This window comes from Candida orthopsilosis (assembly GCF_000315875.1).
Source record: "Candida orthopsilosis Co 90-125, chromosome 7 draft sequence".
NCBI lineage: Eukaryota > Fungi > Ascomycota > Pichiomycetes > Serinales > Debaryomycetaceae > Lodderomyces > Lodderomyces orthopsilosis.
This window is the reverse complement of record NC_018301.1, coordinates 859,937-882,746: the sequence shown is the minus strand read 5'-3', so window position 1 is coordinate 882,746 and position 22,810 is coordinate 859,937. Positions and strand designations below refer to the sequence as shown.

Sequence of the window (22,810 nt, the reverse complement as noted above, 5' to 3'; positions counted from 1 at the left end):
ATACATCAACAACGATGATTTATAATTTTTCAACAAAAGTCGAGTAATTGAGTCAGAGACTTCAATAATCTACCAAAGTCGATCAAAAACCCCGCTCATCAAAAGGGGTCAGAGCCACTCTAGGCTTTTCACCATTCATAATTGTACAATATAATTTTATGCCAATACCAAATCTAAAGACAATGAAATACATTACCAAATTTCAACATAATTTAAAAAATCCCAAAAAAAAAAATCAAGAACAGAACGATCAAACGAACGACATGGTATCTAACTGAACAGTATACAAGAACACAAAAGGAAGGGCCTTTTCTTTGTTTGAGAAGGTCTCACCCCACCCGTACATAGTTTTTTAATTATCAAAGTTGTTTTTGCAAATTCCATATATAGTGCTACTACATTAGTGTATATGATAATTTATTTTTTACAACTTGTGCAATTTTCATCATGAAAAAAACATTAAAGTAAAATACAAACCTATACAAATATAAAAATCAACGAAGTAGATGCAATGACATAGGAAAACATTATCTCATTCATCATTGATGAAAATGCCGTAAAGAAAAATAGAACTATAAACCATGAGTTTGCGACCTCATAACGAACAAACCATATACCTCTCTCCTCTCCTCTCTAAACAAATTCAAAACTTCCAATACTACGTCTCGTAACAGCATTAACATCCCACATCAAAACACCAGCATCTTGACATCCAACAACAACCTTCAAATCACCTGTAATGGAATCATTAACAAATTCAATACCCAGTAATTCCATTTCTCCATGTTGATGATTAGTATGTTGTTGATACAGATCGTCGCAGTAGGTCAGATACATATAGGAGGAACTTGTAGAGAGGGGTGTTGCTGATGATATTGAAGGTGATGACGCTGTTGAAGCATTAGCTAAAGTTGCCGTAGTTGTATTTCTTCTTGAGTTAGTGTGGTTGTAGTTGAGATAGATCTCATTCAATTGTGAATCGATGTCAACGTCATAAGACACAGAAGGACGTGATGTTGATGATGAAATTGGTGGCGGGGGATTAGATGAGAATCGACGGTAATTTTGATTTGGATGATGAATACTAGTGCGTGGAGAAGCCGTTGATGTTGGACAATCTTGTTGTGGTGATGTCTCATTCAACACAAGACTGTTACTTCTTGACCAGTCAGGAGTATTCAATTTCAACGCTTCACCATGCAAATCAGGTGGGTTCATGGGTGGCACATAACTAACATCATTGAATAATCTGGAGTTGACATTGGTCAAGTAATCATAATCATACACCAATGGTGCTGTAAAGGACAAGTTTTCTGAATAAATATTCAATGGTGATTTAGCTTCAAGCTCCTCATCATCAAATTCATCCTCCGTGTGCCTCATTTTATCTTCATCTTTTTTCATTAATGATTCTTTGTAGTTGGCAAATTGATCCAACGCAGCAGGAACAACAATAACTTGTCGATCAAATGTTTTTAAATCAATTAAATGAACTCGACCAACATGTTCTGCGATAATTAATAAATCATTAAAATCATTTTGTTGGGAAATTTTGCAAACTCTAAAAGCTCCCAGTTGATGTTTTTTACGTGTTGAGTTGAATTGCTTCAATGGAGCATTCAAATTTCTCAAATCATACAACTGACACACACCATCTTGGAAAACAGCGGAAAACAAGTACCCATTAGGATGATACGAAATACCAAACCCACCGTCGTATTGAGAATCAATAGTTTTCACAATTGGTGAGCCTGAATTTGGATCAATAATGAAAATCAGTGATGAGTCACCAACAGCTGTAATCAAGTTATTTCTTGGATTCTTGACACTTGAATTAAGACAAGTATAGTTTTCACAATTAATCTTGTTTGTCATATTCAAACTGGAGTTATTGTTAATATCAACACAATACAAATTAGCATCATTATTACATAAAAGTGCTTGATATTGTTGATTCCCAACTTTGTTTAATGATACATCATTATTAATCATTTCACCTAGTTTCACCGTGTGCAAGATAGATAATTCAGGATTATAAAACGAAAATAACCCCTTTGCAACTGCTCTTGAGGAAGCACTAAAGTCTTTTGAGGTTAAATTATCCAAATCTAACGAAAACAATTTGGAAGAACTGGTTAATAACCCACCAGTGGCTATTAAACCCTCGTGGTTGTCAAAACAACGAGGGAAATAGTTTAATTTCAAAACTTTTTTCGTAAATGCTTGTGATAAATCATACAAGTGTACTGAATCTTCCTTTGTATAGTACAAAACATCATCATGCCTGTTGTACTTGGTTAGATTACGAAGTTGCCAGTGATTCACCGATGTGTTGATGTTGGGAATGTAGATGGGATTTGGCTTTAAAAAATTACTTGAATGATAGTAATTCTGAAAACACTTGTTGTAATGATGCGATACTCGGTTGAAATGTTGTGAGCTACTACTATCTCTCTTCCTTCGTTTCATGGTGGAGTTTCTCCTTGATGATGAAGCAGTATTGGATGCAGACATATTGGCAGCTTCTGTCGTTGGTGAGGTTGATAAAGTGTCATCACACGGCGTCTTTTGCAAGCCTAGTACGTTATCATTAGCTACAACTGTTGATGTGGTATCTATGGTCATGCTGTTTTATAAGTTGGAACTCGAGTAGAAATGACGTAGACACTCGAGGATCTTTTAGTTGCTAGGGGGGTGGATAAGGTTCAGTGTGGAGAAACGACAAAGTTCTGTTGAATGTGAATATGCCGTGGATAGTTTGATCAGATAGTCTTATTGTTTCTTTAATACGACGAGTTATAAGACCTGATCAAAAGTGTGTTATTGTTGTTTTATTGTGCCTTTTGATGATGAAGAATCGTTTAGTCTAGTAAGTTTGTTGAAGGTTACGAAAATCAAATGATTAAAATTAAAAATCCTTTGTTTAAGAGAGCGAGGAACTAACAAAAAAAGTCATTAATGTACTGCATATAAATAACACAATACCAGGCGTCAAAAGATAAAAAAGAAAAGAAAAAAGGTAGTGTACTTATGGTTTTTTTTTTTTTTTTTTTTTTTTTTTTTTTTTTTTTTTTTTTTTTTTTTTTTTTTTTTTTTTTTTTTTTTTTTTTTTTTTTTTTTTTTTTTTTTTTTTTTTTTTTTTTTTTTTTTTTTTTTTTTTTTTTTTTTTTTTTTTTTTTTTTTTTTTTTTTTTTTTTTTTTTTTTTTTTTTTTTTTTTTTTTTTTTTTTTTTTTTTTTTTTTTTTTTTTTTTTTTTTTTTTTTTTTTTTTTTTTTTTTTTTTTTTTTTTTTTTTTTTTTTTTTTTTTTTTTTTTTTTTTTTTTTTTTTTTTTTTTTTTTTTTTTTTTTTTTTTTTTTTTTTTTTTTTTTTTTTTTTTTTTTTTTTTTTTTTTTTTTTTTTTTTTTTTTTTTTTTTTTTTTTTTTTTTTTTTTTTTTTTTTTTTTTTTTTTTTTTTTTTTTTTTTTTTTTTTTTTTTTTTTTTTTTTTTTTTTTTTTTTTTTTTTTTTTTTTTTTTTTTTTTTTTTTTTTTTTTTTTTTTTTTTTTTTTTTTTTTTTTTTTTTTTTTTTTTTTTTTTTTTTTTTTTTTTTTTTTTTTTTTTTTTTTTTTTTTTTTTTTTTTTTTTTTTTTTTTTTTTTTTATATATATATATATATCAATTGTATATTGTATCTGAAAACCCAAAACTATAAAACCCAAAATAAATCACAAGAAAACAAGCAAATCAAAAAAGTCAGAAAACCCATAACAATGAAAACTAATCAAACAAGCACCACAAAGCCTTAAGCAACAACCCCAGGTGGGTTTGTATTTATGTAAGTAATTTTGCGATCTGCATCACCGATATTCAGCGCTAAATTATTACCGCTTCTAGCAACACTCTGAATACCGCAACTTAAATAATTGGCCATGATACGATTAAATGAGACATCATCATTTGCCAACAACTTGTGCTTGTAATCAATGATCAATGGCATCAAACGGGTTGATTCATTGTTGGAAATACCCAATAGCTTGTCATAGTCTTGCAATTGTTCAATGAGATTAAACTTCTCTTGTTTCGATAACTTCTTGAAATCAACATTGGATACTGATTGGATAATGACCCTAGTATTGTCAGGATGAATATCTAGACATTGATCAATAATGAACTTGTGATCCTCTCTAGTCAATCCAGCATTTTCCTTCACATCAAGGTAAAACTTTTGATTTCCTTCGCTTGACTTACTCTTGGATGTTTTAACTCCTTTAGTTTTGTTGATGTTATTGGCTTGTGCAGTTTGTTGATAAATTTTATCCTGGGTACAGGGAAGCAAACTGTAGGAAGTAAGTTGTTTGAGTAGATTATGTGACAAGATGGAGTTATTGTTGTGGTACATGGTTAATGATGGACTGATTCTACCAGCTGTAGATGTCAAAGTCGATGATGATGACTTCAAGTAAGGTTTAATTGAGTTGGTAAACCTGGTAATCATTGTAGAATAGATAATGTGGTTGAATTAGATAGCAAAAATGGAAAGACAAAAAGAAGAGAAAGTGATAAAAGAACTCCGAATTTGAAAATGCAACTTCCTTTTTATATATTTTACATTGTATAGAAGAGATAAGATCAACATGTATTTCAATTAATCCATAACATTAACGGACTTTTTTTAAAATATTTTCCCCTCCCTTTGTTTGATGGCAAAAAAAATAGAAAAAATTAAAATTAGACGCTGAATCTAAAGATAACACTAAATGTAGTAATAATAGCAAAACACTAACAAACTAAACACAAATCTCAAACACTTGTTATAGCCCATGTGGCTTTTATCTAAAAATCCCCTCCTTTATCTCCTAATTAGAAAATAGAATCGCAAATTTATTAAAAATTTGCGTATAGCCTACTTTTTGAACAATATAAAGTCCCTAAACAACAGCCCCTTTTCCATCCTTCAACAGCCACAATTGGATTTATTTGCTCTACCGATTGGCAATATCCCTTTTTTTTTGAAGAGTGACAACGTGGGACCCAATTTTCTGAAAAGCGAGAACTATTACTGTGCGAGAGATGAGATAAGGGAGGGGAAATCAATTGTAACACAAAAAACTCTTACTCGCTCACAGGTTTTGACACGGTATACAGCAAAGATAGTTCTTTTCTGACTCCGCCCATACCATTTGTTCCCCCCCTCACATCTGTCTTAAAGGATCTAAGAGGTGCTGGATCTATTCGGTTAATGCCGAAGAAGGTCGGAGTATCATTTTCAAAGGAAACTTTTCAATTTGAAGTCTTCTAATGTGATCATGGCTGTGACTCTTGTCGTTCATTGTGTTGTTTTTTTACTCCGTTGCTTCCTTCTTCTCCTTTTTTTCTGTTTTCTATTCTTTTCGTCTTTGTCTTTTGTTGAGTCTTACGGAAAAACTATTTTTCATTTTGTGTTGCTTTGCGTTAATACCAACAAAATATAAGGAATAATTTCCACATCAATCAAGGAGAATGGAAGGGTACGTGTGGTGTGGTGCAGTTTCAAAGAGCCAGCAGTAAATCCCCATACATCTTGCCTCCTAGTCTTGTTATATTTGTGGAGAACAACTGTTCTAGTGGAAACGTATTGAATTAGCGGAGTCATTTCTTCTTATCACCCAGGATCTAATTATTATGATTTCAACATATAAAGAGTCAGACTGTACTTGATCCTTGAATTTGACTCTCATTACTTGATTTCTTCAATTATTGTACAGACACAAGCAGCGGCCAAGTCCGAGTGTGAGTTTTATCATTCTTTACATACTTTATAGAGCTCCCCTTCAAAGATCAACAAAATAATATTCTAGGTTTACAATCGTATTAAGTAAAAGAGTTTGGAGGATGTGCGCATGTTCACTGATTTTCAATGGTTGTTGTTTTGTTCTCATCGATTCTATGCCATAGTATTTGTTTCTTATTACTTTTTGCACCCATTTTTCTACAAAATTCTATATCGTTCATTCATGATCCACACGTTCCGAAGGTGCAATATAAAAAGAATGACTACTTCAACCTCAATTCAATATCCTCTTTCACTCTTGGCCATCAAATAAAATGTTAAGACAGGTACTCAGAACCAAAATCAACAAAGAAATTCCCAAAACGATTGCTCCTGTCATCGCATGCAGAGGTTACTTGACATTCCCCAAAGCTCTTCCAACTTTTCCCCAAGACTTTTTCGAACATGATTGGTTAAGTGACTCATCAATCACCAATTACTTTAAGACCAAACAAACACCTCAACTGTACCAATTCACCATAACTGACCCAAATATCAAAAACAAAGATGTCAAGATTGATTTTTGCAAACCTGATAATGCATTATTGGTTTCGATTAATCAAAAATTGAATGAACAAGGTAAACACAGTCAATCTAAATTTGTTAGTGTTTTCACCAATAAATATGTGTTTGATAAACCGGTCAATTATAATGACATCAATGCTGATCATGATGCTAAAACTGGAGAGATTGTTATTACTGTTCCCAAGTTGGAAAAGGATGATGATAATTTGATTAATGTAAAATTGAATCACAAATCGAACAAATAACCATCTTTTCAACAAAGATGTATGACTTGGCTCTTTCATTTTCATACTATATAGTTGTATTCAATGCAATCGCTTTACCTCTTTCAAACTCAGCAAGTTGCAAATGAACATAGTGTCAAATTCCATTTCGCGACATTGAGCTCTCACGACACACCCTCTCTCCTTCCAAAAAGTTGAAACCAAAAAATTCATAAAGCCAGCCAATCAATAGTACACAAGCTAGCAGCTCACAATGTCAGAAACAGATGATGTTTTTGATTTGATAAACTCATTACCTGAAACCACACCACAACAGGACGCCAAATCCGATTCTAAACCAACTGATGATAAAGAAGTATTTGATTTCCTTGATGAAATAGCTCAACATGAGCAAAAGAAACCTAAGAAGAAATTAGAACCAAAAAAGAAAGTGGAAAACATTGTTAGTTCTAATGATGAAGAAGGAGAGGAAACCAATGATCCAACTACAGGAACCTCTTCATCAGATACAACTGATGATCATGCCCAGCATCAAAAGGAACAAAAGGAACCAACAACTCAACCCCAGGACATTCTCGAAGTGAACCCCATTGCATCATTATCTTCCTGGTGGAGTCTGGAAGGTAATCAAAAAGTGTCCAATTTATGGGGTACAATCACTTCAAACGCTGAAAAATTGAGTGAACAAACTTATCAATTAGCTTCATCAACAACAAATCAATTAAACGAACGATCAAAACACTTGGATACAGAGCAAATTGGATCTCGATTAAACAATTTGTTCATTAATATTTCACAACAAATTAAACAGGGTTTGATTGAAGATGCCGATGAAGTTCTCAATATCTTGATAGTGTCTGATTTATATAATTTCACCTACTTGCATAAATTGGTGCTCAACAATTTCAATTTGGCTATGAATCAAGTTGAGGGTGATATCAATGTTAATGTACACGAATTCAATCATCACGATGAAAAGGGTGGTGACGAAGTTAAATTGAATTTATTCTACGGGAAATTGATTGATGGCGAGAAATTGGCTAATGCTAATTTGGAAAATGCTATAAAGGAGTATAAGAAAGCTGAAATCGCAAAGGAAAAGAAGGAACGGGAGGAGGAGAAGAAAGATGAAAAGGAGGTAAAACAGGAAGAAGATGAAGTTAACGAGATTGTGAAATCCAACATTTTTATCACAATTCAACCAATCACTACCAAACTCGATTCCAAACCACAAGAGGTAGATTCAATTGACTCCCCATTATCAACATCGATAATCGATTCACACAATGCCACATCGTTTTCTTTTACATTAATTCTTAAGGACATCACAAACAACATCACAATCACTACTCGTACTCAACCATTCCCATTACGTTGGGCTCAATGGCTTGATGGTGAACAATTGAAATTGAATGATGCTGGAGACGTTGAATTAGACTTGGACAATGTTGATCCTAAGGAATGGGTTAAAGATTGGATTCGACAAGGATTGAATTTAGGTGTTGGCGTGTTGGCTCAGGAATATGTAATAAAGAGGATGGGTATATAAAAGATATAATTGTTAAGAGAGGAATATGTTTAATTTTTAAGGAAAAGTTAGGGCTCGGAAGCCCAGTATGGCTATAGCTCTAGTTTCCGGCCGTCTTTATTGCTCCCAATATAACTCAAATGACTTTCTAGCGCACTTAGATAGTATCCCCACTCTCTTACAATCGTACCGTCCTAATCCTTTTGATATGACTGTGTCTACATTTACAAATCTTGTATACTAATTGTTTTTGAATTAAGAAGTATAAGCACGAACCGAGGGAAATTCATATAGTATAACTCTAACAAATGTTACCCCAATACATTCTCAGAAGCCACTGACATCTACAGATATACTGAATTATTGAGTTTTGATCATAGCTCCTAGGCAAGGTTCGGATTCTCCAAAAATCAAAAATGCGAAGAGGTTTTTAAACCGCACTTTGTGAAATACAATTCTCCGTATTTCTCATATGTGAATAGAAATGTATGATGATACTCACATTGAACAGCTTCAAAAAACACAAGCTGGCAACTTGATCTACTATCACTGAAGTGGTCATAATTTTTCTACAACTCTATGTAACTATACCCAAGAGGATTACAAACATTGGTACTCCTTGAATTACACCATAAAATCAAAAATCCGCAACACCCAATTGAACGGAAAAAAAATATCATCATCAGATTTCAAATCACAAGAAGCCAATAAACTCCACCACAACTGAACTTTCCCCACCATGCACCCACAACTAGATAAGAACAGATTTGACACTTGCGAAAAACTTATGGACGCATTAGAAGAATGCCATCGACAAGAATTCCTCAAACAGTGTCTTGGGTTATGTAATTTCGAAAAGGAACAATTGAGTCAATGTTTGCACTACACTAGAATTAATGATGCTAAAGAACGTATTAGACAAAGTAGAGAAAAACAAGCACAGATGAAGTTGAAGCAGAAACAAAGAGAGGAAGAGGAGTATGGTAAGAATGGGTACTTGAGAAAAGTTATTGAGTTGGAGATGCAAAAGAAGTAGAACAAGAGCTAAGAGGTTGTCACCGAGGTCAAGCCCAGCTGTGATACAAATTCACAGAAGAGAAAGTGTTTATAGTTTCGTGTATATATTTATTGTTGGGTAAAAGGAAATATTTTAAAAAGCGACAAAAATAAACACTGTAAGTATACCCTAACCACCCAGTTTAACTCTACATGCTCTAATAGAGCATGACCATCGTAACTCTTTCATGTAGGTCCCCTAACTCCCCCGTTTCTAATCTTGACGAGTTTTCAAAACACGTTTAACCACTTTGTCCTTCGTAATAATGTAAACAACAGCACCCCAGCCACTCAACGCATCTCTATCCACAGCATTTAACAAAGCTTGACTTATAGTTTCAAACAAATCCTCCGGCTCCAAATTAGGTTCATATAACCCCTCACACATTCCATACAATTGGTCAGTTGCCGTCCCACTGACAATAAAGTCATGACTGTAATCGATACATCCAATGGAATCAAATCCACAAATGAATGGCTTGTTGTCCTTGGAGCTTAATCCAGCAACTATAGGCCCGACAAACCAAGGCCCAAATCTACGTTCGTATAATGATGATGACACGAGATTTGCCAATGTTGATGGTTCAATTGATCGTTCTTCACGTAATTTGTACAAGTTGGTTTTGAATTTGAATAGCTCGCGCAATGTTATTACATCAGTAGCGAGACCTGTCAATGCCATGTATGTCTTGTCACCAAATTCAAATACTTTTTCAAAATTGTTGGATACTCCTAGCGATTGTGAGCCTAAACGTAAATCACTAGCTATAGCAACACAATCTTTACCTATCATTGCAACGGCTGCACCACCGTTTATCGAAAATGGATCTGACATGGGAACGTAGTTGTGTTGTGTTGGGAGATAAAGTTTGAATATAGTTGGTGGCAATTTCGATAGGCGACAAAAAAATAAAAAAAAGTAAAACCGACTAAGTTTCGCTACCAACTGCATTTATGAGAGATTGACACCTCCACTTTACTCATTTCATTAACAAATTGATACATTAAAAAAGACAATCTATAACACTTATATAACCAAAGCCGATACCTCGTTAGTTACGACTTCCAAATTTGGCTTTTTTATACTTCCAACAGGTGAGCCACCAGTAGCATCACCACATTGTTCATCACCGGAAACATTACTTTCTTGCTCAACTTTAGTATTTTCAGAGTCTCTTCTACTTAATTGACCCTTGATTTCATTAGCAGTATCTTCTTCGTCATCATCTACGTTTCCTTCATTTACTACCTTTTCCTCGTTGACAACTCTGTCCTTTGTAGGTACGTCACTACTCGCAGTCGGCTTTCCTTGCTTCGGCTCAGTCACTTCATTATCGTCCACTTGATCCACCGCTTTCTTCTCTTCCTCGTCCTCTTCTTCATCTTCCTCCGTAATTGTCGTCTCCATCACAGACTCCTTTCTCGGTGGACTCGAACTTTGATTCGAAGTAGCAATTAATTGAGCAATAGGCGATTCGTTATCCTTCAAATTAGATAATGTGAAAGTCTTTGGAGACTTGACCAATTTATTCTGCTCTAATTGATGTTGTTCTTGTAATTTGGCAATGTTTTTGATTGATTTTGATGATTTAAAAGTAGGGATGATATTGCCGATATCCTTCATATTGAAAAACAACTTCTTTATCTCGCTTTTCACCAATTTCGTCAATTCATCATCTTCCTGTTCATCATCAATCAAACTATGATGAGATGAGTCATCTTCTAAACTTGTATCTAGTTTATCTCTAGCTTGTGATTTCTTCTCTTCATGTAAATCAAATCGCAATTGTAATGCGAAACCCAAAATGATTATATAACTTCGATACACCATAAGTTGGTGTTTGTAGTGCTCAATTTTGGAATCAAAGTTGGTTATGACACGGGTGTAGTTGGATCCATTGTATTGTGATTTAGGGAAATTTTCAATAAATTTTTGTTTCAAATGGGTGAAATCTCGATACAGTTTCTTTAAATGATTGTAGTAACTTGACGTTTTCACAAATTGATTCATCATGCCCCAGTGGTTAGCTTCTTCGTTAACCGAGAGATTCGATATGTAGACTCCTTGTAATACAGGCTCCCATTTCTGAATATTCTTTAACTTCTTAAACGACTTCCTCGTCTTTATCAAATGGTTCAAGTTCACCCATCCATATTCTTCGGAAGATACACTTTCTTCCAATGTTGGGATAGCTGATATTTTAGCCGCCCAAAAATTACAAGTATTGACAAATTCCAAGGCAATTTCTTTGGTTCCAGCCTCAAAGATGAATTTCTTGGCAGGTTTTTTGGTAATCTTGGGGAAAGTTAATGTCCAGTATACTTTACCGGCTTGCAGTTTATCTAAGCAGGCGAATGTGGAACATAAATTGTAAGTACCTAGTTTTACTGCATTACGTAGCCAATTTCCATCACCGATGTCGTCTTCGGCATCAGTTTCACGTTTGTGTTTCTTGATAACCTTTGGGTCAAATGAGTAGAGAGATAACTCTCCTTTTGACACAACAACGAAATGATCAATAAATTTACTCAATGCATTGATGTTTTTTGATTGTTGGAAAAATGAGAAAAAACGATTTCCTTGAGGTTGGTGAGTGATGGAGCCATCATCAATGGAATCATTGTTAAGAATTTTCAACTTTAGCAAACCTTCTTTAAGATATGGGCTACCATTCAACTCCAATTCCAAGTCATATTCATCTTGATAATCTTCGACATCAAATTGTTCCATGTCTTTTTGGTCTTCTTCCCAATTGGGGCCAGCTATATCCAATGACAATACTGACATTGTGTCATCAACCTTTCTTGAAATTACTGATGTTCTCTTATTACCTTGATCGAAAGAAGCTCTATGACGTAAAGCTGGTGATGATCTTTGTGACATTAAGGAGTGATTGGCATGTTTGTACATTGACTGCTCATGAAGTACCACCAGCCCTGCTAAAGCTCTAGCAAGTCCAACTCTAGCTGGTGCAGATGTAGATGCCGTCTGTGCTGTTTGTGCAGTGACAGTTGACGTTGCTGTTGTAATTCTTTTCAACCCCGTGGAGAATCGTTGTTGGTGATGGTGTTGTTGTTGGTTGGTATCAGTAGACCAAATGGATGAATTTGAACTCTTTCTGGTTAAATTGTGGTCCATATCTCCATTGGTATCAGCTGTCAACGTAGTTGTGGTGATATTTGTAGAATTATCTTCATCTTTACTAGCCCGAGAAAGACGATTTGATGGGGTCGAAGCTTCGGTTTTCAAAATCAATTCATTCTTCACCAAATCGTCATAATAATCAGACAATGTAACTTCAATGGATAGTTTTTGTTTCGTTGATAAACTTTTCAGTAATTTTGCATCTTGCAGTAAAAAGGTAGACAATGTATTTCTAATGAAATCAGATTGACGAATACGTGACTTTCTATTCAATTCCAGATTGTGTAAAGCAGTATTCAACAAGATTAATGAGTACACGATGACATAAATTTGTTCAAAATTTTGCGTACAAAATACATTTTGAGGATGTTGATTTAAATACGATTGAGCAAATGATGATAAAATACGATCCAACTCTTGTGACTCAGCTTTGAGGTATAGCTTGGAGCATAGTAAACGCATAGAGCTAAGTAGGTTAGCCGGCCATTTGAAGTTGTTGAAATAAATAGTTCTAATTTCAGTTGATTCAGGATCATCACCAGCTAAAAATTGAGTAATCTCTGCTGGTTTGGCAGAAGATATTTCCTCTGCAAATAGTTTATTGGCAATCTTTGAAGCATCAACAGTATCACCAGTATCCATGTTAATAGCTGGGTTTGTGAGTACAGACAGGTGATTTGCTAATTGTGAAAAGATATTATGGGATATTTGTTTTGAGTTTAAATCTTGTGAGAATGTGGAAAAGGAAATTTTATTTTATTTTAATTAATTTTTTTTCCCGCTTCCTTTACCTTTCGTCTAAAATTTCTTAACAGTTGTTGATAATAGTAACGTAATAACACGCCAAAAACAATGGAAACAACACCAAACAACAATAGATTACCAATACACGATTAAACGTAAAGAAGGGTGAACGTATGCAAATAGAAAGATGGAGCTAGTGGAGAAAAAATGACAATATATATTTGACCAACTAAGAAGCTTATTGATGAAGTTTAGTCTCATGTAACCTCAACTTGTTAGTCTTTATGCAAATCTCAAATTTTAAACTTCGGTTGAACGAGTACTAGAAAAGAAATGTGATAACCCATTTGAGTAACAAAATCATATTAGAGAGAGAGGCGTGTAGAAGTAAAAAATGTGTACGAAGGAAGGGTCTTTTGAAATTGTGACACAAACAACTTGCGAAACAGTACCATTTACCAATGTAGGGAAAAAGACAAAGTGAAAAAATCAGCCAACAAATCTGCTTCCAAAGTAACATGCGTCATAAACAGGTAAGTAGTGGGGTTCATGAACCCAAACTACCCTTTTCTTCTCATCAATACCTTGTTATTTTCAGGCGTCTGTGTTGGGCGTTTAATTTGTTACGCATTTTCAAATTTTAGATTATCGTACAAGTTTTTCTTAACACAGAGGAGATGCATCTTGATGAATAGTTATGAAAAAGGTTAATGTAAAGTCTTACAGACTTCGTGATCATTCTTCGTTTCGACAATTCAAGCGTACAATGTTGAAGAAATGACAGGGTTTCATCTGTCCTATCTGAACAATGAGGATGAACTTTCAATAAAATCAGGCAACTATTAATTGAAGGTAAAGTAATCATAAATGTGGAAGAAAAAAAAGGGTCTTTACTATAGTGGAATTCAGGGTAAAAATACATTAAAATTGTCCATCAAATAAATCTGTCTGTCTTTTTTCATTCTTGGAAGCGAATGGATTAACTTTTATTTTTTAAAGTGAAAGATTTTGATGGTGTAAGCCTTATTTAATGAAGTATTGATATTGTGCACCATCTGGGTACCAGTGTGTAGGCTCGATGGCCCATTTCGTGGCAACGAGGCAATCAAAAAAAGGTTTTCTAATGGACATTGCCCATAACCGGAAACTGCTAAACCCAAATAACATGATGTTGCAATGTGTATTCAATTTATCTTGCAGTATAAACGTTGCGCATGCGCTGGTTAGTACTAAAATCTGGTCTAAGTTGAAAAGTGGTGCCATTGTTACATCCCAACTATGCATATTATTTTAGTTCAAATGCAAAACCTTAAAGTAGGGTCTCTCTCTAATTTTGTAGGTATTCCCTTTTGGGTTAATGAGCCAACGACATTATGGTTGAGAAGGAGGTTGTAATACCTTCATAAAGTAAAACTCAAATGATTGTGGGGGAAACAACAATGCTAAATGGTATGAGTGTTGTACAACCCCGAATACTGCAAAAAGCGAGGAATTAGCTTTCGGATGGTACATCTTTAACAAGATTAGGAGCAACAACTTTATAGAAATTCTGAACTTCATCTTTCAACCTAAAGAGTTCGATTTCGGGATTTGCAACAGATGACCCATTTTTTTTTGCAACCCTTGACTGTGAAGGGATATAAACCAGATAAGGTGTTCATACCAAAGTAAAATGTCTTAGTGGGAAATAAGCACAGGGAGGTATTCAACACCTTTTTTTTACATAGCTCTGTTATGAATATGGCTGTCTACATCGAAGTCTGATAAATTGGTATATTGATTTGTTCATTCATTCGGAGATAAATTTGTTTTAATGATCTACACTGTTAAAAAAGGTTTAGTCTTTTCATACAGTATATTCCTAGTAAAAAGTTACCGGCAGATTTCACCCATACAATGTTTTCACTAACAGCTATTACAAATACCAGTACTGTGTAGTGAATCCAATAGTTGATTCTTATTGGGCAAATACACTTTGTATTGTTTCAACATACGTAAATGCGACACTCTGTAATTTCCGTTAAGTGCGCGTCGCACTTTTTTTTTCTGTCGCGTCCTTGTACGGATAGGTAGAGAGGGAGATCTCATTCAACAAGGAAAGATCTATAACAATGACAATTAACTTCCAATGACATAGTGTATATAGTAACATTGAGCTGTAAGATGAACTACATGGATGTCTTTTCAATACCGAAGTTACTTCTTACTTTACAAAAGACACACTTTTTGCCTGTATCTCTTCCTTTTTATTATGAATGTATTGCGTTGTTTCCTCTTTCATTTTTGTTTTGTTTGATGTGTTGTCAATAAATTTTTCAGGAGGATATAACATACAAAACTCCTTTATTGAAAGACAAACACCATTGAATAGTTCACATCGACCACAATCAATTCATTTACTACTACTACATACAGGTCTACTCAAACAACTTTACCTAGCTAAACAGACCTCTCCACTTTTCAAACGATGGCTAAACCAAACAACATATCTTCAGCCAAATTGAAAGCTGCAGCAGCAGCTTCCAAGCAGAAACAAGAAGGTGACACTATATGGAACGTTGATCCATTAGTCGACCCTGTATTTGGCAAAGGTCAATTCCGTGAATATTTAATCACTAATCCATCACCAATCGTGTTGAGAAAACGACAATTTGTCAAACAAGAATATTTCTTCTTGATCGCTTTGGTCCTTATTGGATTAGTTGTCAGATTACGTGGATTATCATATCCCGATTCCGTGGTATTTGATGAAGTTCATTTCGGTGGGTTTGCTAGAAAATACATCTTGGGTAATTTCTTCATGGATGTTCATCCACCTTTGGCTAAAATGTTATTTGCTGCTGTTGGATCCATTGGCGGGTTTAATGGAGATTTCGAGTTTAAAAAAATTGGTGATAAGTTTCCTGAAACTGTTCCATATATATTTATGAGACAATTCCCAGCTTTATTGGGAGTTGCTACTGTTGTATTGTGCTATTTGACATTAAGACAATCAGGTGTACGCCCAGTGATTTCATTTGCTACTGGCTTACTCTTGTTGATTGAGAATTCAAATGTTACTATATCAAGGTATATTTTGTTGGATTCTCCCTTGGTGTTTTTCATAGCTGCTGCTATATATTCTTGGAAGAAATTTGAAATTCAAATTCCATTTACTTTTGGTTGGTATAGAAGTTTGTTTGCCACTAGTGTTGCTTTGGGATTAGCGTTGAGTTCCAAATGGGTTGGCTTGTTTACTGTTGCTTGGGTTGGATTCCTTTGTATTTATCAATTATGGTTCCTTATCGGTGATTTGACTGTTTCCAAAAAGCAAATTTTGGCTCATTTCTTTCTTAGAGGCTTCACCTTATTGGGAGTCCCCTTGGTATTATACCTCGCCTTCTTTGCGGTTCATTTCCATATGTTACCGAATGAAGGTGATGGAAGTCCATTTATGAGTAGTGCTTTCAGAGCTGGCTTGAAAGGAAACAAAATCCCCACTGATATTACTGCTGAAGTTGGATTAGGTTCAGTTGTCACGTTACGTCATCTTGACACTCAAGGTGGATATTTACACTCTCACCAGCAATTTTACCCAACAGGTTCCAAACAACAACAAATTACCTTGTACCCGCACTTGGATTCGAACAACAGATGGTTAATTGAACCGTATAATGGCACAATCTACAATGACACATTTATCCCTTTAATTAATGGAATGAAAATTAGATTGAAACATGTCAATACTGGTAGAAGATTACATTCGCACGATGAAAAACCTCCAGTTAGTGAACGTGATTGGCAAAAGGAGTGTTCAGCTTACGGATTCGATGGGTTCAATGGAGATGCCAATGATGATTGGGTGGTTGAAATTGTTCAATATAGAACTAAAGACGATGATGCTAAGGCATTTGTTAAAGCCTTGAAAACCGTTTTCCGTTTACGTCATGCCATGACGGGTAATTACTTGTTTTCAAGTGAAGTGAAGTTGCCTGAATGGGGATTCGGTCAACAAGAAGTTACAACTGCATCTCAAGGTAAACGTGCATTGACTCATTGGTATATTGAACAGAATGAGAACAAGTACTTACCTCAAGATCGTCAAACTATTATAAACTATCCTAAATTATCCCTTTGGGAAAAAATTGTTGAACTGCATCAAAGAATGTGGAAGATCAACTCGGGATTAACTGATCATCATCATTGGCAAAGTGATCCATCAGAATGGCCATTCTTGTTGAGAGGTATCAACTATTGGACAAGAGAACATAAACAAGTTTATCTTTTGGGTAATGCCGTTACTTGGTGGGCTGCAACTACCGTAATCTTCACATTTATCATTTATGCAGTCATTACTGTCTTTAAATATCATTTGGGTAAACCGATGGCTACTAATAAAGAAGTGTTTAATTTCAATGTTCAAACATTTAGTTATGTCTTAGGTTGGGCATTGCATTATTTCCCATTCTTCATCATGGGTAGACAATTATTTTTACATCATTATTTACCAGCGTTGTACTTTGCCATCTTGTCGTTAGGACATTTCTTGGAAATTTTCACCAATTATTTCACTTCATCATCGAGAATCTTGCGTCAAATCGCCATGGTTTTAGTTGCATTGTTTGTTGTTTTTAGCACCGTGTTTTACCTCAATTATTCATCATTGATATATGCTACTCCATGGACCAAGAACGCATGCGAAGTATCTAAACCTTTTAGTTCATGGGATTATGATTGTAATAATTTCCATAAAAGCATTGCTCAATATGATTTTTCTCAGGAGAGTGCGGATCCACTTGAACCAGCCAAGGGACATTTACCCGACGAAGCTAAACAAACTCCAAAAGCAGTTCCTAATATTGCCAAGGAGGAGAAACATATTGAAAAACCACCAGTTGATGCACAAGAAGCACCAGTTAAGGAACATGAACAATTGGCACCACCGGGTGTTAACATTGATACCAAATCGAATAGTAAAGAAGATGCCCCTGTTGCACCAGCTCCAGTTGCTGAGGATGATTCCAAAGTTGAGCAAGCCCCTTCTAATGATGACATAATTGAAGAGCAAGTTGAAGAGATTGCTAATGAGCCAATTGTTGAAAAAATTGAAAAACCAGTGCTCGATGATATCCCCCAATACGATCAAGTTGATGATATCAATCAAAAGATTGTTGAAGAAGAATTGATTGATCCTCCAGTACAACCAATAGTAGAAGAACAAGAAACCCAACAAGCAATCTAGTAAATCTCAAAATTCTTAAAATACACATTAACCTATACATTACAACAAAACTCCTGTGCACATTGCTACTCTATAATCTTTCTCCTTCATTTACATCCTCATCATCATTAACAATTGCTCTTCCTTTGACGTATTTCTCCGCTTTGATTTGCTGACCAATATAATCATAAAATTTGATGACATTATTCAATGATCGATACAATGCAAACAAGACAAATGAACTTGTCCACGCAACAGGGAAATATCCCGGCCCGGGAATGTCAACATCTCGTAAAGTCACCGTCTTTTTATTACTAATCTTCCATGCAGTATAACTCAATCCTGGAATGTAAATCAATGCATAATTCAACAATAGGTAACCAAATCCCATTGATTTTATACTTTGTTGAAAATCCAAGTCTCTAGCTTGCGTTTTGACCAAGTACATTATTGCTGGCAATAAAGTCCACCAAGAGGCAACAAAATGAACAAAGGTGGGCATAGGCTCCATCTTGGTGATTGATGTTTTGAACCACACTTGTAATGGGAAATCAATACACAAGATGTGAACAGAAGCAATCCAATAAAACCAAAGGGTAACTATCAAAGACAAAGCGAAAACTTTAACTATAGCAACTCGATTTTGTTGATTGGCATTACCGGCAACAAAGCCAAACAAATTCTCAAATATTCTTGCTCTTGGTCTCTCCTCTGCATCAACTTCATTACCACCACCTTGTTGATTTTTCTGTTCAACATACTTGTCAACTAATTTAAGAATGTTGAATTCCAATAACAATCCGTAAATTAGGCTAACCAGATCAGCCAACTTCCAATTAATTTCCCCCGGTGAAAACAAAGGCAAGGTATTGTCAAATATACCCAGTTGAGCAACAGCTAGTGGTCGTCCCATCACCAATGCGATTAGCACCACGGACAAGATAAGGATTACGGCGAATACCCAAAGCATCAAAATTAAGGCAAAACAACGCAATTTGAAATTCGGTGGACGATAAACAACACAATATGCATCATCAGTATTTAATTCTTCCTCTTCACTCGATGGTGTTTCATAACCCGACTGCTTCAAATCATTCTCATTGATATCCCTTAGCAACTTGTCATCTTTAGTCACGGGTACAAACAATTTTTTAATAAATTTCCGCGAAACAGTATCATTATCAGGAGCACGTACATAATACCCATCAGGAACAAAGCATGCATTGATTTCTTGATTTGTTGAAAAAATCTCTTGTGCTTGTCTATAAGTCACCGGGTTGGTATAATCTGGTTTAGCAGTGGCCAAAATTTGCTCTTTCCAATTACGATAAATAGTATGTCCACGTTCGTACAGAACTGGTCTACCCAAGATGAAATGAGATAATCTCAATTTGTGCACACTGATTTCAAACGCTCTCGACCAGTACATTCTCACATATTTTGTAATCAACGGTAACATCTGTCTAATGAATGCCGAGCTCAACCCTAATGGAACCATAAAAATCAAGCCACTAGGGGTGAGCAGGAATTCCATAGGTAACATTACATTGTACTTTCCATGACTTGGAGCAACCATATATCTCAATCCCCAAGTAACACCACCAATTCCAAACAAAATGAAACCAGTGTAAACCTTTGCACTAAGATAAATTCTCGATAATTGCAACCCCAATGGCTTAACCAAAGCATCATGGATCAATCTAGCATTTGGGTCATCAGGACTGCGGATGAAGTACAACACACCAGGACGTAAAATTGTATTTCTCACCATTCCCACAAACAAGGCAAAAAACAACATGTACAAAGTACCGGAAGCCCAATAAAGCAGGGTACGAATATAGGGCACTTGAGTCCAGCTGTCGATCGACGTAAGGAATAGGATAAATGTTGTACCTGATTTGGTCGCTTGAGTAAACTTTTCAAGAAATAAAGGAGCAGCACAAAAATCTAATAGCCAACCGCAGTAAACTGGGAAGAAAAAGATCTCAATGGCAAAAATGACAAACACTTTAGCTGTGGAACTCAATTCAAATAACACCTTATAGACCCGCCTTGATGACCCAACAATTGGCTTACGTCCTGAAGTTAAGCTTTTCATAATATTATGTATCGTGATACCAATGATTGCATAGCCGAAACTAAGAACCAAAACTCGATCAACTAAACTGTACTGTGCACTATTAGGATAAACCAAGTCCTTGAAAGTGTTTACGCAAGGCTCCACGATGTAGTCTTGAATAGTGAGTATTGAAAAATCAACAAATTCATAACCTGTTTTGATGTTGATGTTCCAATTGGGCTCAGGAACACCTGCGACAATATACTTGAAAGCGGAACCAGAAACAAATACAAACAAATCACCCAAGATGTAAGGCACCACATAAATCAAAAACAAATATGCAGTGATGATAGAATCACAGACAACCATGAGGAAAAGTGGCGTCTTTATATTCAAAATGATACCGAATACTTCCATAATTTCTCCAATAGCACCACCGCCATTGTTGTTTCCTTCTTCTTGTGCCATTTGTTCGAAATCCTCTTCCAACGCTTGATGCACTTCAGCTTCATCGTCAGAGTCGGGCTCATCATTCACGAGAACCCTATGTGCATCTTGCGGTGGTTCATTTTGGTTGATTGCATCATCGAAAACTATGTTATCGTCGTCTTCATGAATGACCTCCACATCATCATGACGTTCATGTCTATGGTCGTCGCCATTTTGCTGTAGATCTCCATTAAAAATCTCACCTCTATTGACAGCTCTTCTCAACTCCTCTTCATATCGTGCATTCATTTGTTCGCCACGGTTTTGTAAACTGTCAATGGCACGATTCAAGTTTGCCTCTTGCACCACATCCTCCCTTTCATTTTGATTCTCTTGTCTTCTCAACACATCCAATGCATTTTGCAACATATCAACCAACTGTGTCTTTGGTTCTTTGCCGATCTTGCGATGCAATAGTTTCAAATATCCTTCGTCACGCACAACCCATTCTCGTTCAACAAACAATGCAATATGAATAATAATTCCAACTAAAATGTACCTAACTCCACTAAAGTACGTATGGCTGAGAAATTTTCTCAATTTTAGCAATGCAAGTTGTGATGATGTTGAACTCTGAGTAAATTCCAGTATGCTGAAGTTCCCAAAGTATAATGCGTCAAGGAAGTTGGGATTATTTACAGGTAATCTTCCATCTATGGCCCAAGTATATACACGCCCACAAAATTTCCAAAATATTGGTACTTGTATGATGATGCATAGCACGTACAAAAATATACTAATGCTTTTGATAACAGTGCTAGATGCAACCTGAATAAATTTATTCCAAACAAGGGGGAAGGGTATAATCCTAGGCATATTTGGATCATATATGACTTTGAATTTGTATGATGTATTGCAAATGTCACATTTTTCACTAGATTGGTTGGAATGTTTTAACCACTCCATCAAACAATCCTGATGGATATATTTGATGGAACCTCGACATTTACAAGGGTGATATAGAGGCTCCAGTGGAGTTCCTTCCATACGACAGATTCGACATGTATGTTCAATATCCACCATTTTAAAGAAGTCTTGTGATGATAATGTGTGTCTGTTTTAAGTTGGTGATCTGTGTGTATATACACTCTATCTTCTTCGATATTGCCAACGATGGGTTATTGATGGAGTAAGTTGGTCTTTACTGTGATGATTTACTAAGCGAGCACAAGAGTTTAAATTTTGCTGAAACCCTTTTGGTCGGTACACTACCGGAGAATTGTACTACTTGAATTGGATAAAGGTACAGCTTGTAAAGATTTATAAATACGAATCTGTATTCAGTTGAGAAAAGTGTGCTCGCTTTAGGGAAGTTAAAGTATTGTAACGTTGTCCCTTGTTGAAATCCGATCGTTGGACCAGAAAGAGAAGGAGGAATCCCCCAGAGAGCATTCAGAGTTCTGGTTTATGAAAGCTATACATCTAATGAGAGTGTTAAAGCTAGAAGCTATGAGTATTGGTCACTGGAACATCTTTTGCGGACAAGGAGAAGTTGCTATCCAATAACAGAAAGAACGAGCTCCGTAATTTGCATTGGTAGAAGACATATAAAGATCCAGTTACCTCAATAATTAATAAGTTTTGATCGCAGACTGCCATGCTTGTATCAATAACTTGGTTGTGCAAATTAGACTGCTGCGCGTCTCCTTAAATGGCACCTGAAAATCGTCTTGGTTTCTTTCGGCGGGCTTTTGTCTTTTTGTTTGCCTTTATGTCCTCTTGGGTGTATACACTGGCCTCTGAGAATTCAATGGCAATGGCATACAAAGAGTCACTATGAGGCATTGAACGCACATCCATCAAAAATCTAAATGTAAACTCCTTATTTAACAAAGGATCGATGCAAACTAAGTTGTCCCCCTCGTAGTCGCACATGTGTTGCACCATTAGATCAAAATCCTTGCATTCTTGTGCTTGAAAAAATCGAAATAAACAAGGCGCTTAACGAGATTAAATATTTGATATTTAACAACGTAACCATCCATAAACGTCGGTACTCAAGTTATTGGTAGCACTGAGTTGGATGGAACTGGTACTTTTGCCTCCTTATTC

The 22,810-nt window shown here is 35.4% G+C and overlaps 9 protein-coding genes across 9 annotated transcripts; 4 read left to right on the top strand and 5 right to left on the bottom strand. All coding sequences in view use genetic code 12, as the record gives it.

The window, feature by feature from the left end:
- Nucleotides 1-633: 633 nt before the first annotated feature.
- CORT_0G04260 (hypothetical protein) lies at nucleotides 634-2,625 on the bottom strand (the record flags this gene model as incomplete). The annotated part of the gene is made up of 1 exon (XM_003871179.1): nucleotides 634-2,625. The coding sequence occupies one exon, from the start codon at nucleotides 2,623-2,625 to the stop codon at nucleotides 634-636; it is 1,992 nt and encodes a 663-aa protein (XP_003871228.1).
- Nucleotides 2,626-3,781: 1,156 nt separating this feature from the next.
- On the bottom strand, nucleotides 3,782-4,474 carry CORT_0G04250 (hypothetical protein; the record flags this gene model as incomplete). Its single annotated transcript, XM_003871178.1, has 1 exon — nucleotides 3,782-4,474. One exon carries the CDS (start codon nucleotides 4,472-4,474, stop codon nucleotides 3,782-3,784), a length of 693 nt encoding a protein of 230 aa, XP_003871227.1.
- Nucleotides 4,475-6,063: 1,589 nt separating this feature from the next.
- On the top strand, nucleotides 6,064-6,558 carry CORT_0G04240 (hypothetical protein; the record flags this gene model as incomplete). The annotated part of the gene is made up of 1 exon (XM_003871177.1): nucleotides 6,064-6,558. The coding sequence occupies one exon, from the start codon at nucleotides 6,064-6,066 to the stop codon at nucleotides 6,556-6,558; it is 495 nt and encodes a 164-aa protein (XP_003871226.1).
- Nucleotides 6,559-6,790: 232 nt separating this feature from the next.
- CORT_0G04230 (hypothetical protein) lies at nucleotides 6,791-8,086 on the top strand (the record flags this gene model as incomplete). Its single annotated transcript, XM_003871176.1, has 1 exon — nucleotides 6,791-8,086. One exon carries the CDS (start codon nucleotides 6,791-6,793, stop codon nucleotides 8,084-8,086), a length of 1,296 nt encoding a protein of 431 aa, XP_003871225.1.
- Nucleotides 8,087-8,804: 718 nt separating this feature from the next.
- Nucleotides 8,805-9,101, top strand: CORT_0G04220 (Cmc2 protein; the record flags this gene model as incomplete). The annotated part of the gene is made up of 1 exon (XM_003871175.1): nucleotides 8,805-9,101. The coding sequence occupies one exon, from the start codon at nucleotides 8,805-8,807 to the stop codon at nucleotides 9,099-9,101; it is 297 nt and encodes a 98-aa protein (XP_003871224.1).
- A 234-nt stretch (nucleotides 9,102-9,335) lies between these two features.
- Nucleotides 9,336-10,073, bottom strand: CORT_0G04210 (Pup3 beta 3 subunit of the 20S proteasome; the record flags this gene model as incomplete). Its single annotated transcript, XM_003871174.1, has 1 exon — nucleotides 9,336-10,073. One exon carries the CDS (start codon nucleotides 10,071-10,073, stop codon nucleotides 9,336-9,338), a length of 738 nt encoding a protein of 245 aa, XP_003871223.1.
- A 75-nt stretch (nucleotides 10,074-10,148) lies between these two features.
- Nucleotides 10,149-12,908, bottom strand: CORT_0G04200 (guanyl nucleotide exchange factor; the record flags this gene model as incomplete). Its single annotated transcript, XM_003871173.1, has 1 exon — nucleotides 10,149-12,908. The coding sequence occupies one exon, from the start codon at nucleotides 12,906-12,908 to the stop codon at nucleotides 10,149-10,151; it is 2,760 nt and encodes a 919-aa protein (XP_003871222.1).
- Nucleotides 12,909-15,477: 2,569 nt separating this feature from the next.
- CORT_0G04190 (Pmt1 protein mannosyltransferase (PMT)) lies at nucleotides 15,478-18,231 on the top strand (the record flags this gene model as incomplete). Its single annotated transcript, XM_003871172.1, has 1 exon — nucleotides 15,478-18,231. One exon carries the CDS (start codon nucleotides 15,478-15,480, stop codon nucleotides 18,229-18,231), a length of 2,754 nt encoding a protein of 917 aa, XP_003871221.1.
- A 70-nt stretch (nucleotides 18,232-18,301) lies between these two features.
- CORT_0G04180 (Ssm4 protein) lies at nucleotides 18,302-21,781 on the bottom strand (the record flags this gene model as incomplete). The annotated part of the gene is made up of 1 exon (XM_003871171.1): nucleotides 18,302-21,781. One exon carries the CDS (start codon nucleotides 21,779-21,781, stop codon nucleotides 18,302-18,304), a length of 3,480 nt encoding a protein of 1,159 aa, XP_003871220.1.
- Between the last annotated feature and the right edge of the window lie 1,029 nt (nucleotides 21,782-22,810).